General features: G+C 35.8%; 2 protein-coding genes across 2 annotated transcripts; both read left to right on the forward strand.

The window, feature by feature from the left end:
• The first annotated feature begins 647 nt into the window (after window positions 1-647).
• LOC113282048 (40S ribosomal protein S19-like) lies at window positions 648-2,729 on the forward strand. Its single transcript, XM_026530978.1, has 4 exons — window positions 648-836; window positions 1,255-1,345; window positions 1,434-1,617; window positions 2,401-2,729. The coding sequence occupies exons 1-4, from the start codon at window positions 753-755 to the stop codon at window positions 2,477-2,479; spliced, it is 438 nt and encodes a 145-aa protein (XP_026386763.1). The 5' UTR covers window positions 648-752; the 3' UTR covers window positions 2,480-2,729.
• Window positions 2,730-3,456: 727 nt separating this feature from the next.
• On the forward strand, window positions 3,457-8,193 carry LOC113282049 (ERAD-associated E3 ubiquitin-protein ligase component HRD3A-like). Its single transcript, XM_026530979.1, has 6 exons — window positions 3,457-4,152; window positions 4,247-4,735; window positions 5,494-5,709; window positions 6,626-6,949; window positions 7,085-7,327; window positions 7,641-8,193. The coding sequence occupies exons 1-6, from the start codon at window positions 3,568-3,570 to the stop codon at window positions 7,863-7,865; spliced, it is 2,082 nt and encodes a 693-aa protein (XP_026386764.1). The 5' UTR covers window positions 3,457-3,567; the 3' UTR covers window positions 7,866-8,193.
• The last annotated feature ends 8,019 nt before the right edge of the window (window positions 8,194-16,212 follow it).

Here is a 16,212-nt window from a genome sequence, read left to right on the forward strand (position 1 = left end):
GGGACATTTTTTTGCGACGAAACCGAACTTTTATTTTGCGATGTAATTGAATTTTTTGCGACGTAACCGAACTCGAAGTTCGGTTGAGACATTTTTGCGATGTAACCGAACTCGAAGTTCGGTTGGGACATTTTTTGCGACGTAACTGAACTTTTTGCGACGAAACCGAACTTTTCTCTGGAAAAAGAAAAACCTCCATTAAAGTTGAGTTCGGTTAGTTCGACAAAGTTTTTCACATAATTCCTAACCGAACTTCTCTCTACAACTTCCATTTTCAACTCATTTTGGTGATTACTTCTCATTTTTTTTCAACCAAAAACGATATATATACATATTTTGATGATATATATGTATATATAGATAGAGAGGTGGTGGTGGTCGGAGATGGTCGTTAGTGGTAGCGGCGGCGGTGGTGGTTATTTATATATATGTATATATATATGTGTGATTATTAGGTTAGTTTTAAATTAAGTTAGGTTAAGGATAGGTTAGTCATTTCCACATTTTAGGACACCCTTTATAACTATAGGGAAAGTGGCCTAATAAGACCATGGTCCCAAAAAACCGTTCTAGAAAAACCTGTTATAGAAGCCCAAGCCTATAACTTCTAACATTTCCACGTAATGGGTATTTACGTATATATTACAACTTGTTTCAGTAGAAGAAAAACCCTAGAAGAAAAGGAAACGTGATATCGCTTTAAACACTTCCAAGCAGGTCTTCTCTCTGTAAACCCTAAAGAAGTACCAACCATGGAGGCTGCTAGAACTGTGAAGGATGTTTCCCCACATGACTTCGTCAAGCATTATTCAGCTCATCTTAAGCGATCTGGAAAGGTATATTTACATCTCTTCACATCGTGTTGCAGTTATTTTTTGGTGTTTTTCCAGTTTGATTGATTCATATTTGTTAACTCTGTGTATGTTTCCCATTCGATAGCTTTATAGATTCAACAATTTTGCTCGATTTAAGAAAAAGGGTTGTTTTCATCACTGATTTATACGTCTGAAATGTTTAAACTGTTTGTAGAAGGCATGTTTCATTTGCTTGATCTGAGGGGGCAATTAGGGTTTCAAAACTTAAACTGATTGGATACAAATTGGTTTTGTGATGATAATCTATGTTTAGCAAACTATTTATGGCAGATAGGTGCGATTAGTGATAACGTGAACAAAATGTTTGTTTATAAATTTTTTTGTTTCATGTTATTTCTTTTGTGTTGATTTTCACACACATGTCTTTCCATTTGAGTAGATGGAGCTTCCCCATTGGACTGACATTGTCAAGACTGCAAAATTCAAGGAGCTTGCTCCATATGATGCAGACTGGTACTACATCAGAGCTGGTAAGCAGTATTATAATGTCTTGGAAACAGCATGACTTTTGTTCTTTGTATTCAATGCTTGGATTGTAATTAGTTTTTCGTGTTGTAGCTTCTATGGCCAGGAAGATCTACTTGAGGCAAGGACTTGGAGTTGGTGGTTTCAAGAAAATCTATGGTGGGCGCAAGAGGAATGGAAGTCGTCCACCCCATTTCTGCAAGAGCAGTGGTTCAATTGGTCGTCATATTCTGCAACAACTACAGGCCATGAACATCGTTGAAGTTGACCCAAAAGGGTGAGTTTTTAGTTATCTGTTCTCACATATTTTATGGTTCTTATTCATGAATGAACTGTATTTGCACATCTATACTGGAAGGTACCTGTATAAAATAACAACTAATAAGCGTTATGAATAGGCCTGTCAATGGATACCGATTTTCCGTTAGCCGATACCGATAATCCGTTAGCCGTTACCGCTACCGCTACCGTTCGACATAGCGGTAAACGGATATCCGATACCGATAAGTTAACGGATAATCTATTCTTAACGTAACGGTAGTGGAACCGTGCATTTCCGTTAGGTTTAGTTCCGTTATCCGCTAACGTGCGTATTGCACGTGTAAATTTTTTCACTTGTGTTGTGTTTGTGTATCGTCGAAAATGGAGATGGAGTCATGGAGATGTCTTTTTCTTTTCAAAAAACATGATTTTTTCTTTTGCTAGAAGCCTAGAACATCTGAATATTTGTATGTCTATTTTTCTGTGTGTGGCATGGATTTAGAACCTGTTTTGTTGGATTTAATACCTGATATGTGTTTTTAGCCTATTTTCTGTTTGTACCGGATGGTAACGGATAAATATCCGTTATCCGGTAAATCCAACGTAACGGCAACGTTTTTGATTTTCCTATTTCCGCCGGAACTTAACGGATAACGGATATCCGCTAATTTTTAATGGCAGTGGCAGCGGAAGAGACAATATCCGTTACGTTAACATCCATTGACAGCCCTAGTTATGAACATGTCAACTTTCAATGTGTTGGTGGTTATATAATTTTGAAATTTTAACTTTGTTGCAGAGGGAGGATTATCACATCCAGTGGCCGAAGGGATCTTGATCAAGTTGCAGGACGCATTGTAGTTGCTGCCCAAGTTTAATTTGATAACGATAAATTACAGTCATGTTTTGAAGAATTTCGAAGTTCTCGTTTTAGTATTTTATTTTTGTTGGAACAACGGATAGATGTTTAGAGTATGTTAGCGTTCTTTTTCCTATACTGAGATATTTGTTGTGTTTGTTATTTAGAGATTCTGTGATTTTTGCAGTACCTGAATGTCTGAAACCAAACTTGTTTCTTCTATTAGAGTTTCAGTACCTCCCAAGAAGGGGAAGATTTTTCTTTCACAATCCAGGTCTCTAATGGGTTAAGAAAATTGAATGCTGTTTTAGAAATGTCCTATCAACAGGGAACCCAATTCTTTTGTGTACCTTGTGCCATCAGATAGGTGTTCAACCTCATTCTCTAAACTCAAAAGAGAAATCACCATCTTGTTTAGGCAGTCCTACGTGCCACTTGAAAGAGATGGAAAAGCCTTTAAACATGTCTTTCTGCTAGTATTGCCTGTGTTTATAGCAATTGAACTCGCAAGTAATCTGTCACATGAAGAGTTACTCAACTTCTTACTCTAATGGATAGTGATACATGGTTCCGAGTTAACACTAGCCACGTTAATGTTTCGACACAGTTCAATACATGTTCCCCTATCATTATCTATCTCACCTCCGGCTCTGCAACCTCTGTTTCACTTCTTAATTTTTGTTTCCTCACAGATTCTTCATCTGACTTTCCTTCACAGAGAATCCATGAATCTCATAAAAACCCGACCTTGCAACTTTACAGCAGCCCCAACATCGATTTGAATAACATAGCATCCAAAAGCTTAGATTCTCCCAGTCTCTCATCACACCACTCCATCCCACCATCTCAGTGGCCAGTTCTGACGGAATATTGGCTTCAACATTAAATGAGTCAATGAGTCCCGATGCAGCGCACAAATCCGGTTCAACAGTCTGACCTGACAAAAACTGCCAGATGTCAATAGTTCTCATCACTTATAGACGTGGCAATATTAGATGTTCCCGGACGAGTCACCACCAACAAACGACTCACTCATCGTCTTCTTCCTCTTTTCAACTCTCCAATAAATCTCTCCCCTTCTCTCTAAACTACCCAAAATTTACAGAGATGAATCGAAAAACTCATAATTCTGCATACAAATTCTCCATAATAATCTTCACAATCACACTTCTCTTCATCACCGCAAATGCTGCATCTCCTCCATTCCTTCTAGTAATTAGTAAAGACGATCTTGTCGATGCTGGTGATAAATCATCATCACCGCCATCATTTATCGACGGTGGTGATAAATCTTCGCCATCGTCAACAGCTGAATGGGATGAATTTGATGATTCAGATAATAAATCAGAAGATGAACTTGATCCAGGTTCATGGCGTCAGATCTTTGAACCTGATTCTATTTCAATACCATCTAAATCAGATAATGATATTCTTTATTACTCTGGTCTTAAGAAAATGGTTAAAGCTGTGAGTAATGGGGATTATAGGTTAATGGAAGAAGCTACAGCAGAGATTGAAGCTAGTGCTGTTAAGGGGTATCCTCATGCTCAATCTACCCTAGGGTTTCTGTATGGTACTGGTCAATTGAGAGAGAGAAATGGTGCTAAAGCTTTTTTATATCATCAATTTGCTTCTCAAGCTGGGAATATGCAGTCTAAAATGGCTCTTGCTTATACTTACTATCGCCGACAGGTAATTTGAAACCCTAACTTTGACTTTATTCGACGAATTTTGACATTTTTCTCTTTGTTTTTGTTCAAATTTGAATTGGTTTGATTGATTACAGATGCACAAAGAAGCAGTGAAGCTATACGCGGAGCTAGCAGAAGCAGCGGTATCGAGTTTTTTGATTTCAAAGGATCCAGTGATTGAACCTGTGAGAATTCATACTGGAGCAGAGGAGAATAAAGAGGCATTGAGGAAATCAAGAGGAGAAGATGATGAAGATTTTCAGATTAGTGAATACCAGGCACAAAAAGGGAGTGCAGGAGCAATGTATAAGATTGGGATTTATTATTATTTCGGATTAAGAGGTGTAAGGCGTGATCATGTTAAGGCATTAAGTTGGTTTTTGAAGGCTGTTGAAAAGGGAGAGCCAAGATCAATGGAATTACTTGGGGAGATATATGCAAGAGGTGCTGGTGTTGAGAGAAATTATACAAAGGCACTTGAATGGCTTGCTCTTGCATCTAAACAACAACATTTGTCGGCTTATAATGGAATGGGTTATCTGTATGTGAAAGGCTTTGGAGTAGAGGAAAAGAACTACACCAAAGTAAGTCGCTCTAGGTTCTCTTCCTGTATTTCTTTAATTTGCGTATCTGCTTCATTTTTTCTTTGGTATTTGGTTCCTTGGTCAATCCTTTATGCGCATGATAAAACTAATATTTACTGCGTCCAGTTCGCCCATTAATTCCTTATACTGTTTGTCGACATGCTTGAATAAGAATCTAGACATGCTAAAAGTAATATTCTGCTCTTTACATTTGGGTTGGTATCATATATTTTATAATTGTCTAGAAAAAGATTAGTTTTTCCTTTCTAATGAACCAATCATGTGCTTGATGAAGTTCCGCTCCTAATAGGATATACTTCCAATAGGCACACTTGGATCAACACAATGATAACTGTTGGCAAAAAATGCGGGGTAATAAAGTATAGATTATATCTTCAGCCGTCAATCATAGAATATGAAAACATTGTAGCTCACCAAGTCTACACATCCTAGGCTTTTCTGGCAGTTGAGTACTTACCTGTTGTACTTAACCAGTTTGGAATTTATACTCATTGCTTTAAGGCAGCCTAACGGAATGGCTAAGTAGTAAAGTTGGAAAAATATATCCTTAGCGGCTAGGTATATCTTTTTCCATGCCGCCTTCATGATTAAAGGATTACGTTTGCTTGTCTAGCTGTTATGCTACTACTAATTTATTCTTGCTTTCTCAGAGAATGCGTATGTAGTGTTTCATTTTTGTAAATATCCATCGCTGCGTTTTTTGGATATCCAATTGGACCTAAACCATTTCATTACAGGCAAAAGAGTATTTTGAAAAGGCTGCTGACAATGATGAGGCTGGTGGTCATTATAACCTTGGGGTGCTGTATCTTAAAGGGATAGGTGTAGAAGAAAATGTAAACCTAGCAATGAAGTATTTCATTACAGCAGCCAATGCTGGTCAGCCGAAGGCATATTACCAATTGGCAAGAATGTTCCAGTATGGGAAAGGGCTTAAGCAGAATCTCCCAATGGTGAGTTACCTGTTTTGTTTTTTTCCTTCTATGCCCTGATGCTTAAAGCAACCTATTCAATCTGAATACTACTTCCACTAAAAGGCCAATATGATATATATGCATGTTTCTCATTTTAAAAACATCTGACAAGTGTATTCTTCAAGAAAAGTCCTGAAGCATAAGTTGAGTCCTTTTGATAATTTCAAGCAGACATTCCACCAAATTATTGAGATGCTTCAAAGGATTCAGAGAAGAATTTGGGGAAACATATTAGGTCTCCTTGGACCATGACATTTTGCATTTTATAAGAGTTGGCTACTTGATAGGTTATGTTAGTCCGAGTATGTGGATGCCTGTTAATAGGGTGGTGAAGTAGTTTGGTTTTGATACCCATGACCTCTGAGATCAAACTCAGCTATAACTAATTTTGACAAAAAAGAGTGGAGTAGGATGACATATATGGAGTCTTTAGTGTTTTGGTAGACTATTTCTGCACTAGATAACTCGATAACTCGTTGCATCGACCATCGAGCACTCTGATGCTAGAAGAGATTTCTGACATAATTCAAGGTTATGTTTCAGAGGCTGTCTGATGGTTCTGTAGAGAACAAGTAGCAATAGCTGCCGATAGTTTATGAATTCGTTGATGTTTAGTTTTCTCTGGTTGTTAGTGCCCCCAAATTCCGTCTAATGGTTGTCCGGGTGAAAGACTAATGATAAATCATAAGAGATGTGGCGTTATAGCCAAGTTTCTTTCATTTTCTGTTGCATGAAAAGCTTAGGAATTAAATCATATTTTACATCACTGGCAGTTAGTGTTTTCACAGTTTTGGTCAAAATTAGATATCTTGGAACTCATCTCTTTTTCCTTCTACCTCATTCATTCATTATTATCTTTTTTACCTTTCTGAACTGACTGCTCCTTTGTTCACAGGCTACCGCGTTATACAAATTAGTTGCTGAGAGGGGACCTTGGAGTTCCTTGTCAAGATGGGCATTAGAGTCATACATGAAAGGTGATATAGGGAAGGCATTCTTATTGTACTCAAGATTGGCAGAGCTAGGATATGAGATTGCACAAAGTAATGCTGCATGGATTCTTGACAAATATGGGGAGCGTAGTATGTGTATGGGAGAATCTGGATTTTGTACAGATTCTGAAAGGCACCAACGTGCACATTCTTTGTGGTGGCAAGCTTCTGAGCAGGGTAATGAACATGCAGCCCTGCTTATTGGTGATGCATATTACTACGGAAGGGTATGTTTTAGTAGCTGGGTTGTTGGAATTCTATTGCATAAGTGATTTCTGTGTTGGCACTGTGCTTGTTTACTACAGCTAATTTCTTATCATCATCGATCGGCTTCTTACTCGATAAACAATTTGTATTTGTAGGGCACCGAGAGAGACTATGACCGTGCTGCAGAGGCTTACTTGCATGCCAAGTCACAATCAAATGCCCAAGCTATATTCAACCTTGGGTACATGCATGAGCATGGCCAAGGGCGTCCGCTTGATCTTCATCTCGCCAAACGATATTATGACCAGGCCCTAGAAATTGATCCTGCAGCAAAATTACCAGTCACACTGGCCCTTATGAGCTTGTATGTAAGGAAAAACTATGCAAACACTATCCTGGTAAGTTTGGTTATAGATTGTCTTGCTACCTTTTTTCTTAAAAGTAATGCTTAAAAAATTTTCGTAATCAAGAGATGTAGTTTTGCAAATAATTGACTGAATGAAGAAAAGCTGCAAATATTACTCTTTTGTGCATCAGTGCATGGAATATAGGAAATATGATTAGTTTGTAATAACTGTGCAACTGCGAACAAAAAACAACAACGATGTAGACATTATTTATATATCTAGTTAATAAGTAGCTTGTTTACAGGTCTCTATGCTGATTTTTAAGGCCTGTATGTTGCTGATACATTTTGCTGTCTTGTTTCAGGTTGACATGATTGATGCATTGCCTGGTTTGTTTCCGAAAGTGGAGGTTTCGGTTGATAAAGTGATAATGGATGAAGGCAATGCAACAATCCTCACTCTCTTTGTCTGCCTATTAACTGTTCTTTACCTACGCGAGAGACAACGAAGGCACGCTGTTGCTGCAGCTGGAGATTTAGCCATTCCTCAACCGAATAACGATAATGATTTACCAGTTGCACCAATTTAATTCTCACACACATGGTTTTGAAATTCTGTCATGGGTCGTTTCATACAGTACTCTTTATCTGACATATGAAAAGGGAAACTGTTCCCTAAAAAGGGAAGATTGTGTAAAAAATGAGATTAGGAAATCATTTAAGAGGTTAGTTGGCATTCGGCTCTGAAGCCTGGCGGGTAGGAAAAGAAAAAAAAGAATTACCATCTTGAAGGCTAAAAATTTGTATCGTGGATAAACAACATTTGTAAGCCCAAGATAAGGAGCCTATAGTGTAAGTCTTACATAGAGTTTTTCTTTCCAACTCAATTAATTTGATACATAGCGTTTTTCTTTCCAACTCAATTAGGTTAAGAAGTACGGAGTATAACATTAAAAATTCAACTGACTAATTGCAAGGCAAACTGGTAAATATGGAAGTATAGCGAAAGAAGAAGAGATGATTATTACGTAGTTTTAGTTTTTTTTGTTAGAACGAGAGTGAAAAAGGATCAGAAACCGACGAAATCTGAGGGGGAAATTGGGGATATTTTGAAGCAGCAATAGATCCTTGTTTCAACAAAATTGAGGTGATTGTTATGAAATTACAGAAAATTGCTTCACGCCCAGCTAAAATTGCTACCAGATCTTTTAATATGAAATCAAGTACTATGAAGATCGTGTATATTGCAATTGAGTAAATATTAAAAGATTCAATCATTTCTTTTTTACTTTAATTTCGTCTCTAATTCTAGAAAAAAGGGAGATGATTATATTTTGTTTACGTTCCGGGATTATGATTCAATTTAGCTTAATAACTTGTTCATCTTGTATTCGTATATATTTATCTGATGAATTCTGTATTTTTAGTATATGCTTACAAAGAAATTGACTGATTTTACTTTTTAGGTCGTGTTCGGTTTCATAATCAGAGAAGTATTGTTCCTTTACAGAAAAAAAAAGAAAGAAAGAAAAGATATTCCATAGCGAGCATGTTTCAAGTACCTAGTTTCCAATAATTAATGGATACAAACAAGTGAAACAAAGAGGAAGTATATGATGGTATGAGAACTCAGTGATGAGTTGCTCCTAGTGATGGAATTGTTCGACCTGGAAAAATGGGTGTAACTTTTGTATGGTCTGTGTCATCAGAAGGTCGACTACGATTTTCTCTCTCCTCGTATCATTTTGATTTTCCTTCTAGCAAAAATTCGTTTTTACAGAAGCTCTCCCCACCCCCAGGCCCGGATCTGGAGCCAGACAACCTCGACTATAAAATCCAACCCAGGGTAGCAAAAAAGCAAAACTATCTTGAAGGCTAATATTTGTTAAATGGTTAGAGCAGTTCCTATGGGATGGACAAACCCAGAGTTTGTTCATTTTGCTCCCACTATGGAATGAACAAACATGAAAAATGGATGTTCAAATCAACAAATCTGTTGAATTGAACATCGAGTCGGAACATCTGGGCGCGCGTCTGTGTCAAGGACGCACGACATCTCTACAAACGCTAGCGTCAGAAGAAAAAACACCAGCGTTATTATAACCGCGCTTCCTTAGTTCGAACGCCCGCGTCCGTATTAGAATTGCCAGCGTCCGACTCTATTGCGCCAACGGCTCAATCTGAACGGCTGCAAAACCCTTTGATCCAACGGCTACATTTTTTGAATTCTATAAATACTCCTCATTTCAACTCTAAATTCACACATTCTACACATTCTTTCCTCTCAAATCATCTACAAAAATGCCTCACAGAGTTCGTTTTGTTAGATTCACTCAACAAGAGGATTTAGCAATTTGCAGAGCTTACGTTTTTCAAACACAAGATGTTGCCGCTGATGTTGCTACCGGTAGGAATGTATCACAATCGACGTTCTGGCAGAAAGTTTTTGAAATGTTCGCTGCTGAAACGATGAACATTAATAGGCGTGATTGTCACGGATTGGCGCATCGTTTTAGTGTAATTAGTTGTAATGTATCGGAATTCATCTCTCAACTAATTGAGAATCACAAAAATAAGCTCAACGGTGAAGCCGAACATGAAGTGGAACCCAGAACTCTAGCGATGTGGAAAGCATCTCACCTCGGTCGTCCTTTCGACTTCCATGCTTGTTTCAACATTCTTAGGATGCTCAACAAATACGATCCCTACATCGCCCTAGGAATTCCACCACCCGCCGAGAACTGACGCCGCCTATGTAGTAGTTGTTTTAATCTGATGTATTTCTTTTATTCTCATGTATAGTGTGGTTGTTCAATGCAGTATGTTTTTATTTATGAAATTGATGGTGTAATGTTTAATCCAAGAAAAATTTAAATTACTTGATATTGATGGTTTTAGATAATCGTAATAACACAGAATAAACAACAAATTAAATAACATAATACCATAGTGAATCGATTTGTCCTAAAACTTCAATCATCCCACTCCACCAAAGAACACCTGGGACATTCCCAGAAATGCCTGCCATATGTGTCTTCTTCAGAAGAAGTCCGCAAATGCATAAAAGTCCTGCAACCGGGCTTTGAGCATGAACTGATTCTCTGTGGACAATGTTTGTATTCGTGATCTCCATATCCACAATGCTTACAGTGTAATAACTCCTTCTTCAATTTGGCTTTAAGTTTGAAGTTTTTGCAGAGTGTTGCAATCTTTTCTTCTTCTTGTTTTTTAATCTTCATAGCATCATCTAGCATATGTGGTTCCTCTGGACAATTGGGATCTTGACATTGCAAATATCTGAGCTTTTCGGGTTGTGATTCAATCACCATTCTGATGCGTGAACAACCTTCCCGCAAACACTTTGAATACATCCAAGGATATTGCATAAGACTGTGGTTATCCATGAAACATAATGGGCATACCTCTTTTCCTTTGACACATAATATTTGCTTCGCTTTTCCTTTAGAAAACATGGTGGATGATGAGAAAGAAATCGGTTGGTTTGGTTTAGAATAAAACCTAGTGATGTATTTATAATAAAAAATAGGCATTGGTAATTCAAGCGGGCGCTCAAAGGCAAGTCGCGGGCGATTTTACTACAGACGCCAACGGCTAAATTTTCATTTCCAACGACAAACTTTTCTCGACCTATAAATTTCATTCCTCCCATCTCCAAAATCACATCTTCATCTTCTTCTTTTTTCGTACATCTCTCCTCCTTTGAAGAAATGTCTATTAGAAGTCGTGGTCCCAAGTTTACCCAGGAAGAGAATATAACTCTATGCAAAGCATATTTCTTTCATAGGGTAATCACTGGTGTTGTTATTTCTCATGACAGTTCTTTTTGGGAGAACGTTTTTTCAATGTTCGTCTCATTGACGGGAAACCCAGGAAAGCGAGATGCTCGTCGATTGCGTGCTCGGTTTCATTCTATTAGGCTTGCAGTCCAGCCATTTCTTGCTCTGGTAATAGAAATTGATCGAGAAAAGTTCAGCGGTGTAACTGAAGATGAAGTGATCCAAACAACTCTTGATAATTGGGAGGAAGCTCACGGTAAGTCTTTTCGTTACGAAGCGTGTTTCAGAATTCTAAAAGATGATCCATCTCAAGCACATCGTTACTGCACTCGAATGCCGCTGCCGGAATTTATAATGGAAGAAGATGTTGCTCTTGTTTGATGTTGGTTACATCGTATGGTGAGACCAATGAACAATGACAATTTCTGGGAAAGAGTATTGGGACATTTTGTAGCATCGCGGAAGTATTGTGGATGGTTCATCGTAGCAATTCTGGATTATCCAACGAAGATCTGGAAACCATCGCTCAGACCAAGTTTACCGAAGAAAGCGGGAGAGAGTTTAGGCATTTTGAATGCTATGAACTTTACAAAGAGAATGTCGTTGGATTTGATGTAGTTTGATGTTTTTGTTGTGGTTTATGAAAATGTAGTTTGATGTTATTTGCAAGTTTAATGAATTGTAATAAATTTCACTTAATCTGAAGTGGAAATCTATTTTAAAATATAAACATTTTCATTCATTGATATTACTGCTAATTCTTTTACAAGATATAAACTTAGACAATAATAAAAACTTCAATAAAAATCAAGTACAAGTTTTGGCCTCATGTTTATCTTCATTTGACGTATTTTCCATTCAACGCGCTCTTTGACAGTTTCACCTTCATTTTTGAATTTTTTGTTGTTAACTTTCAAAACTGGAGCTCTTCTTTGCCTTTGTTGTGGTTTATTAAAATGTAGTTTGATGTTATTTGCAAGTTTAATAAATTGTAATAAATTTCACTTAATCTGAAGTGGAAATCTATTTTAAAATATAAACATTTTCATTCACTGATATTACTGCCAATTCTTTTACAAGATTTAATCTTAGAAAATAGTAAAAACTTCAATAAAAATCAAGTACAAGTTTTGGATCTCATGTTATCTTCATTTGACGTATTTTCCATTCAACGCGCTCTTTGACAGTTTCACCTTTGTTTTTGAATTTTTTGTAGTTAACTTTCAAAACTGGAGCTATTATTTGCCTTTTAGCGGAACATTTTCTTGGATCAACTTCTAAAACTTGCACTTCCCTTTTACATTTTTCAATCTTTTTAAAACTCCCACATATCTTAGAAACAACAGCTTCAAGTTTTGCATCGCAAAAAAGTGTGATTGCCTTTGCAGCCATTTTTAGAAGAGAAAATTCAAGTGAATTTTGGTGTGAGTGAATTGTTTGAAGATGGTGGTAATTTATAGAGGTAAAAAGTGAAATTCGAATTTTAAAAAACTACCTGTTGGCGTTCGTGGAAAAAATGCCGGCGCCCAACCTTCGGACGCCGCGTTGGTTCTTCCGTCGCTAGCGTTTGTCCTCCCGACGCTTGCGTTGGATCTACTGACGCCAGCGTCTTAACTTGCTCGCGCGCCTATTAGTCTAACGCCCAGTGCTTTACCATAATGGAAAATCTAGTTTGGCCATCCACCTGGCTGAACAAAAGAATTTGTTTGTTCATTCCCACAGGAATTGCCCTTATAACTGTGGGCTAACATTAAATAACACCAGTAATCCCAAGAGAAGGATAAAATATAGTGCATGTCTTACATAGTTTTTTGTGTGTCTTCTCAATTCAATTAATTCACGTTGTTAAGAAGTACAACATTAAGAATTCAATCCCCGTCTAACTATAAAGTGACTGATAAATATTATTCATTTTGTTATAAAATAAGAAAAGTCAAAAGTACAGAGAAAGAAGAAGAAAAAATTCTATTCATGTGTGTGTAATTATATAGTTTTAAGCTCGTATTTGTGGATATAAGACTTAGTACCTAAGTATATGGAAAGCCTAATTTTTGACAAAATGACATCTTAGTTAACAAACTTAAGTTTATAACAATCTACCTGATGATCATTAATGTGCATAAGTCGTTACGATATATAGGGAAAACTCAAAAGAGGAAAAACCTGAAATTACGTAAGCATGTAAAGACTTAATTTAGTTGTCTCGTTAAAACCTGGACACATAAAATCCATTGGGAAGAACGTTAATGAAGGAAAAAGAGTACAACACGATAAGTCCAGTAAGTGCACCTTTGATGATGGCGCTCCCCCTGATGAGTACTACAATTAAATATTGACTTACAAATCTTTGAGTTGAGACTTTCCAATTTTGACGAACAAATTTCTTGAATGCTAAAGATAGCGATGCTCTCGTGAAAGTTTTCTAGTTGTTGTAGTCTTCTTTAGTGTTTCATAAGAGGTATTGTGTTCGGATAATAGCGTTCTCATGCCTTCGTGCTTCTTTAAACACATTGAGGAACTACGCCATGAATTGCTAACTTCTCGGAGATGATTTGCAGAGGTAGTTGATGTAGTTTCTTCAACAAAGATCCAAACTACGAGTACATTACCATACGTGAATAAAAAATGTATTTGTGATTAAACCTTAGTAGTTCAGAAGGGCATTCAAATTCCTGGTTATGTTGATGTTGTCTAATCAAATGCGGACATCCATTAAATAATCAAATTTATATAACCTTTGATGACTACCAGGTTGAATAAATTACCTCACTAAAACCTTGCCAACAAAACCCAATAGAAAAAATTTGGACGAAGGAAAAAAAAAACAATATCAACATTTTAAATGAAAATTCAATGCCAGTGAGTTATTGCCTCGTTAAAAACTTGTCAAGAAATTAAGAAAAATGAGTACAACTTTTGATGGATTGCTAATTCAACTATATGAGTATCACAAAAAACTAGCATCAAAATAAAATGTATAGTCTATTTAATAGAGAACTTCTATACAAGCATAATTTTGGAAATGCAGACCAATACAACAAATAAAAATTTATGTTGCTTAAACGTGGATTTTATTGTTTTCAAGGACTCTTCAGGAGATCTATAAAGTTCATCTCATCAACTAAATCGAATTCTGGTATTTTTGGAAAACACATAAAGGATTGTAAAACCTGATATAATCGAGGAGGGGATAATAATTTAGAGAATGTTAATCATGTTTTAATAGACTCTATATGAGCACTATTTGTGGCCTCTTTTAAAACGCTACAAGCTTGATAGATGTAACTGGAATTTCCACTTCAAGAGGTAAAAGCTTTATAAAGACAAAATGAGACATTTCACTCCAATTATATATTAGTAACCTTTATTAATTTGATCTGTGAGGGGAGAGAGATTGACTTTGAGTTAATTAACAACAACTTCTAGTAGCATAGAGTCTCCACCTAACTATGGTTGAATTTTTTCATCTTGTGTACGAAAAATCCAAGTTTCGTAAAGTATTATCTGATTAATTTGAAGATATTACTTATTGAATTCTGGATTTTAATAACATCAGGTTGTACAACAAATGCTGACATCAAGAGCCATGCAAATAATTATGTACTTCAACATAAAAATCATTTGTAATCTTCTAGACATACATATTTACCATCAACCATGAATTATTTTTGAAAGCAAATATCTTGTTGGTTATTTATAACAAAAAATATAGAAAATATATAATAAAATTTCAAATAGAATGAAATTATGGACACTTTCTTTACCAAAAGAAAGTTAAGTCAATATCAATTAATTAAGCCACTTCAAGGGATAATGATATATACTAAAAAGCTGGGTGCACGCTTATTGACCATAAGTGCCGTGGGATGTTCCAACTACAAGTGGAATGAAGCCAAATTTCAGAGATTATTACCATGAAGAAAGTAAATCAAAATTGCTCAATACCCTTAAGAATGTAACACTTCTTGTTTCATTGGTATTTTCAATTGTTAAAACGATATTTTATCCTTTTAGGATTGAAGAGATTTTTTTTTTTAAGAATATAAAAAAATCATTATCATTATTTTATGGATGTATTCTTGCAAGGAATAGAAACCGATGGTTCGTTTTGAATGGTTTCTTATAAGAAATGTGACCAACCATTGAAAAAAAATTCATATCCAATGATAAAGGTTACTTTATTTTAAAAGATCAATGAATCACATCATATTGATATTAGAAAATATGCCAATTTATTTTCTCCGGTCTTATAGAAACGATGGAGAAAAACCAATATCAATGGTTTGGATAATTTACTAAAATCTAATCGACCATAAATAACTTGTTTTAATCATCACATATTGGAAATCCATTTTGTGGTTGACGGACGGTTTCTTGTAAATAAATAGAAACTATATATAAATTTCGTGGTCTTCGTCCAATGAATAAAGATAACAAACTTAATTTGCCTTAAGTTTACAAACCATGCATGTGATCAGTTACATAAAGGGCAATAAAGTTCAGGATGGCACTAATTTTTGGTGATTGTAGTTTCTTTTAGTGATAAGGAAACCGTAAACCATTTCGAAGATTTCTTTTTTTCTTACTTTACAGAAGGAATCAGAAAAGAAATGAGAATCAAACTTAACGTCGAAGTTAATAACCACCTGCATATAATAGTGAATCAAAAAATCAATCACATTGTACATATTATAAATTTACTGTATAGAGAGTAAAACGCATGCTTGTGCCTCCATTGTACATCACAATAATGATATCTTTTGCTCGTTAAATTATATATAACATCAAACAAAAAGTTAATCAAACTAGCATATATGAATAAAATAATAGATAATACTTGATGTATTCAACAAAAACTTCTAACTGTTTAGACGATTTTCAAACGAGCAATTATTCACATCTTATTATTAACCAATTAAATATAATTTTAAAAGTGACAACTCTTATTACAATAGGAACAAAAACCTTCTTTAGTTAATAAGGATGATATAATATTAATACGACTAATGTGATCAATTTTTTTATATGAACTGTACACAAAATTGATGGTGTACAAGTGATTAGCAAATATGAAAATGACATGGTGTGATTATAATGAATCAAGATACTATCGAAAAAATGAAAAGTATTTTTTTTCATA

The sequence above is a fragment of the Papaver somniferum genome, chromosome 5 (assembly GCF_003573695.1).
Source record: "Papaver somniferum cultivar HN1 chromosome 5, ASM357369v1, whole genome shotgun sequence".
NCBI lineage: Eukaryota > Viridiplantae > Streptophyta > Magnoliopsida > Ranunculales > Papaveraceae > Papaver > Papaver somniferum.

What these genes read in the sequence shown, in the direction of transcription:
- LOC113282049 (XM_026530979.1), top strand. Translation starts at nt 3,568, where the DNA reads ATGAATCGAAAAACTCATAATTCTGCATACAAATTCTCCATAATAATC. An exon ending in ATACTTACTATCGCCGACAG is followed by an intron (nt 4,153 to 4,246) that starts GTAATTTGAAAC and finishes GATTGATTACAG; the next exon opens with ATGCACAAAGAAGCAGTGAA. An exon ending in TTAAGCAGAATCTCCCAATG is followed by an intron (nt 5,710 to 6,625) that starts GTGAGTTACCTG and finishes CTTTGTTCACAG; the next exon opens with GCTACCGCGTTATACAAATT.
- LOC113282048 (XM_026530978.1), top strand. Translation starts at nt 753, where the DNA reads ATGGAGGCTGCTAGAACTGTGAAGGATGTTTCCCCACATGACTTCGTC. An exon ending in ATCTTAAGCGATCTGGAAAG is followed by an intron (nt 837 to 1,254) that starts GTATATTTACAT and finishes CCATTTGAGTAG; the next exon opens with ATGGAGCTTCCCCATTGGAC. An exon ending in GTTGAAGTTGACCCAAAAGG is followed by an intron (nt 1,618 to 2,400) that starts GTGAGTTTTTAG and finishes ACTTTGTTGCAG; the next exon opens with AGGGAGGATTATCACATCCA.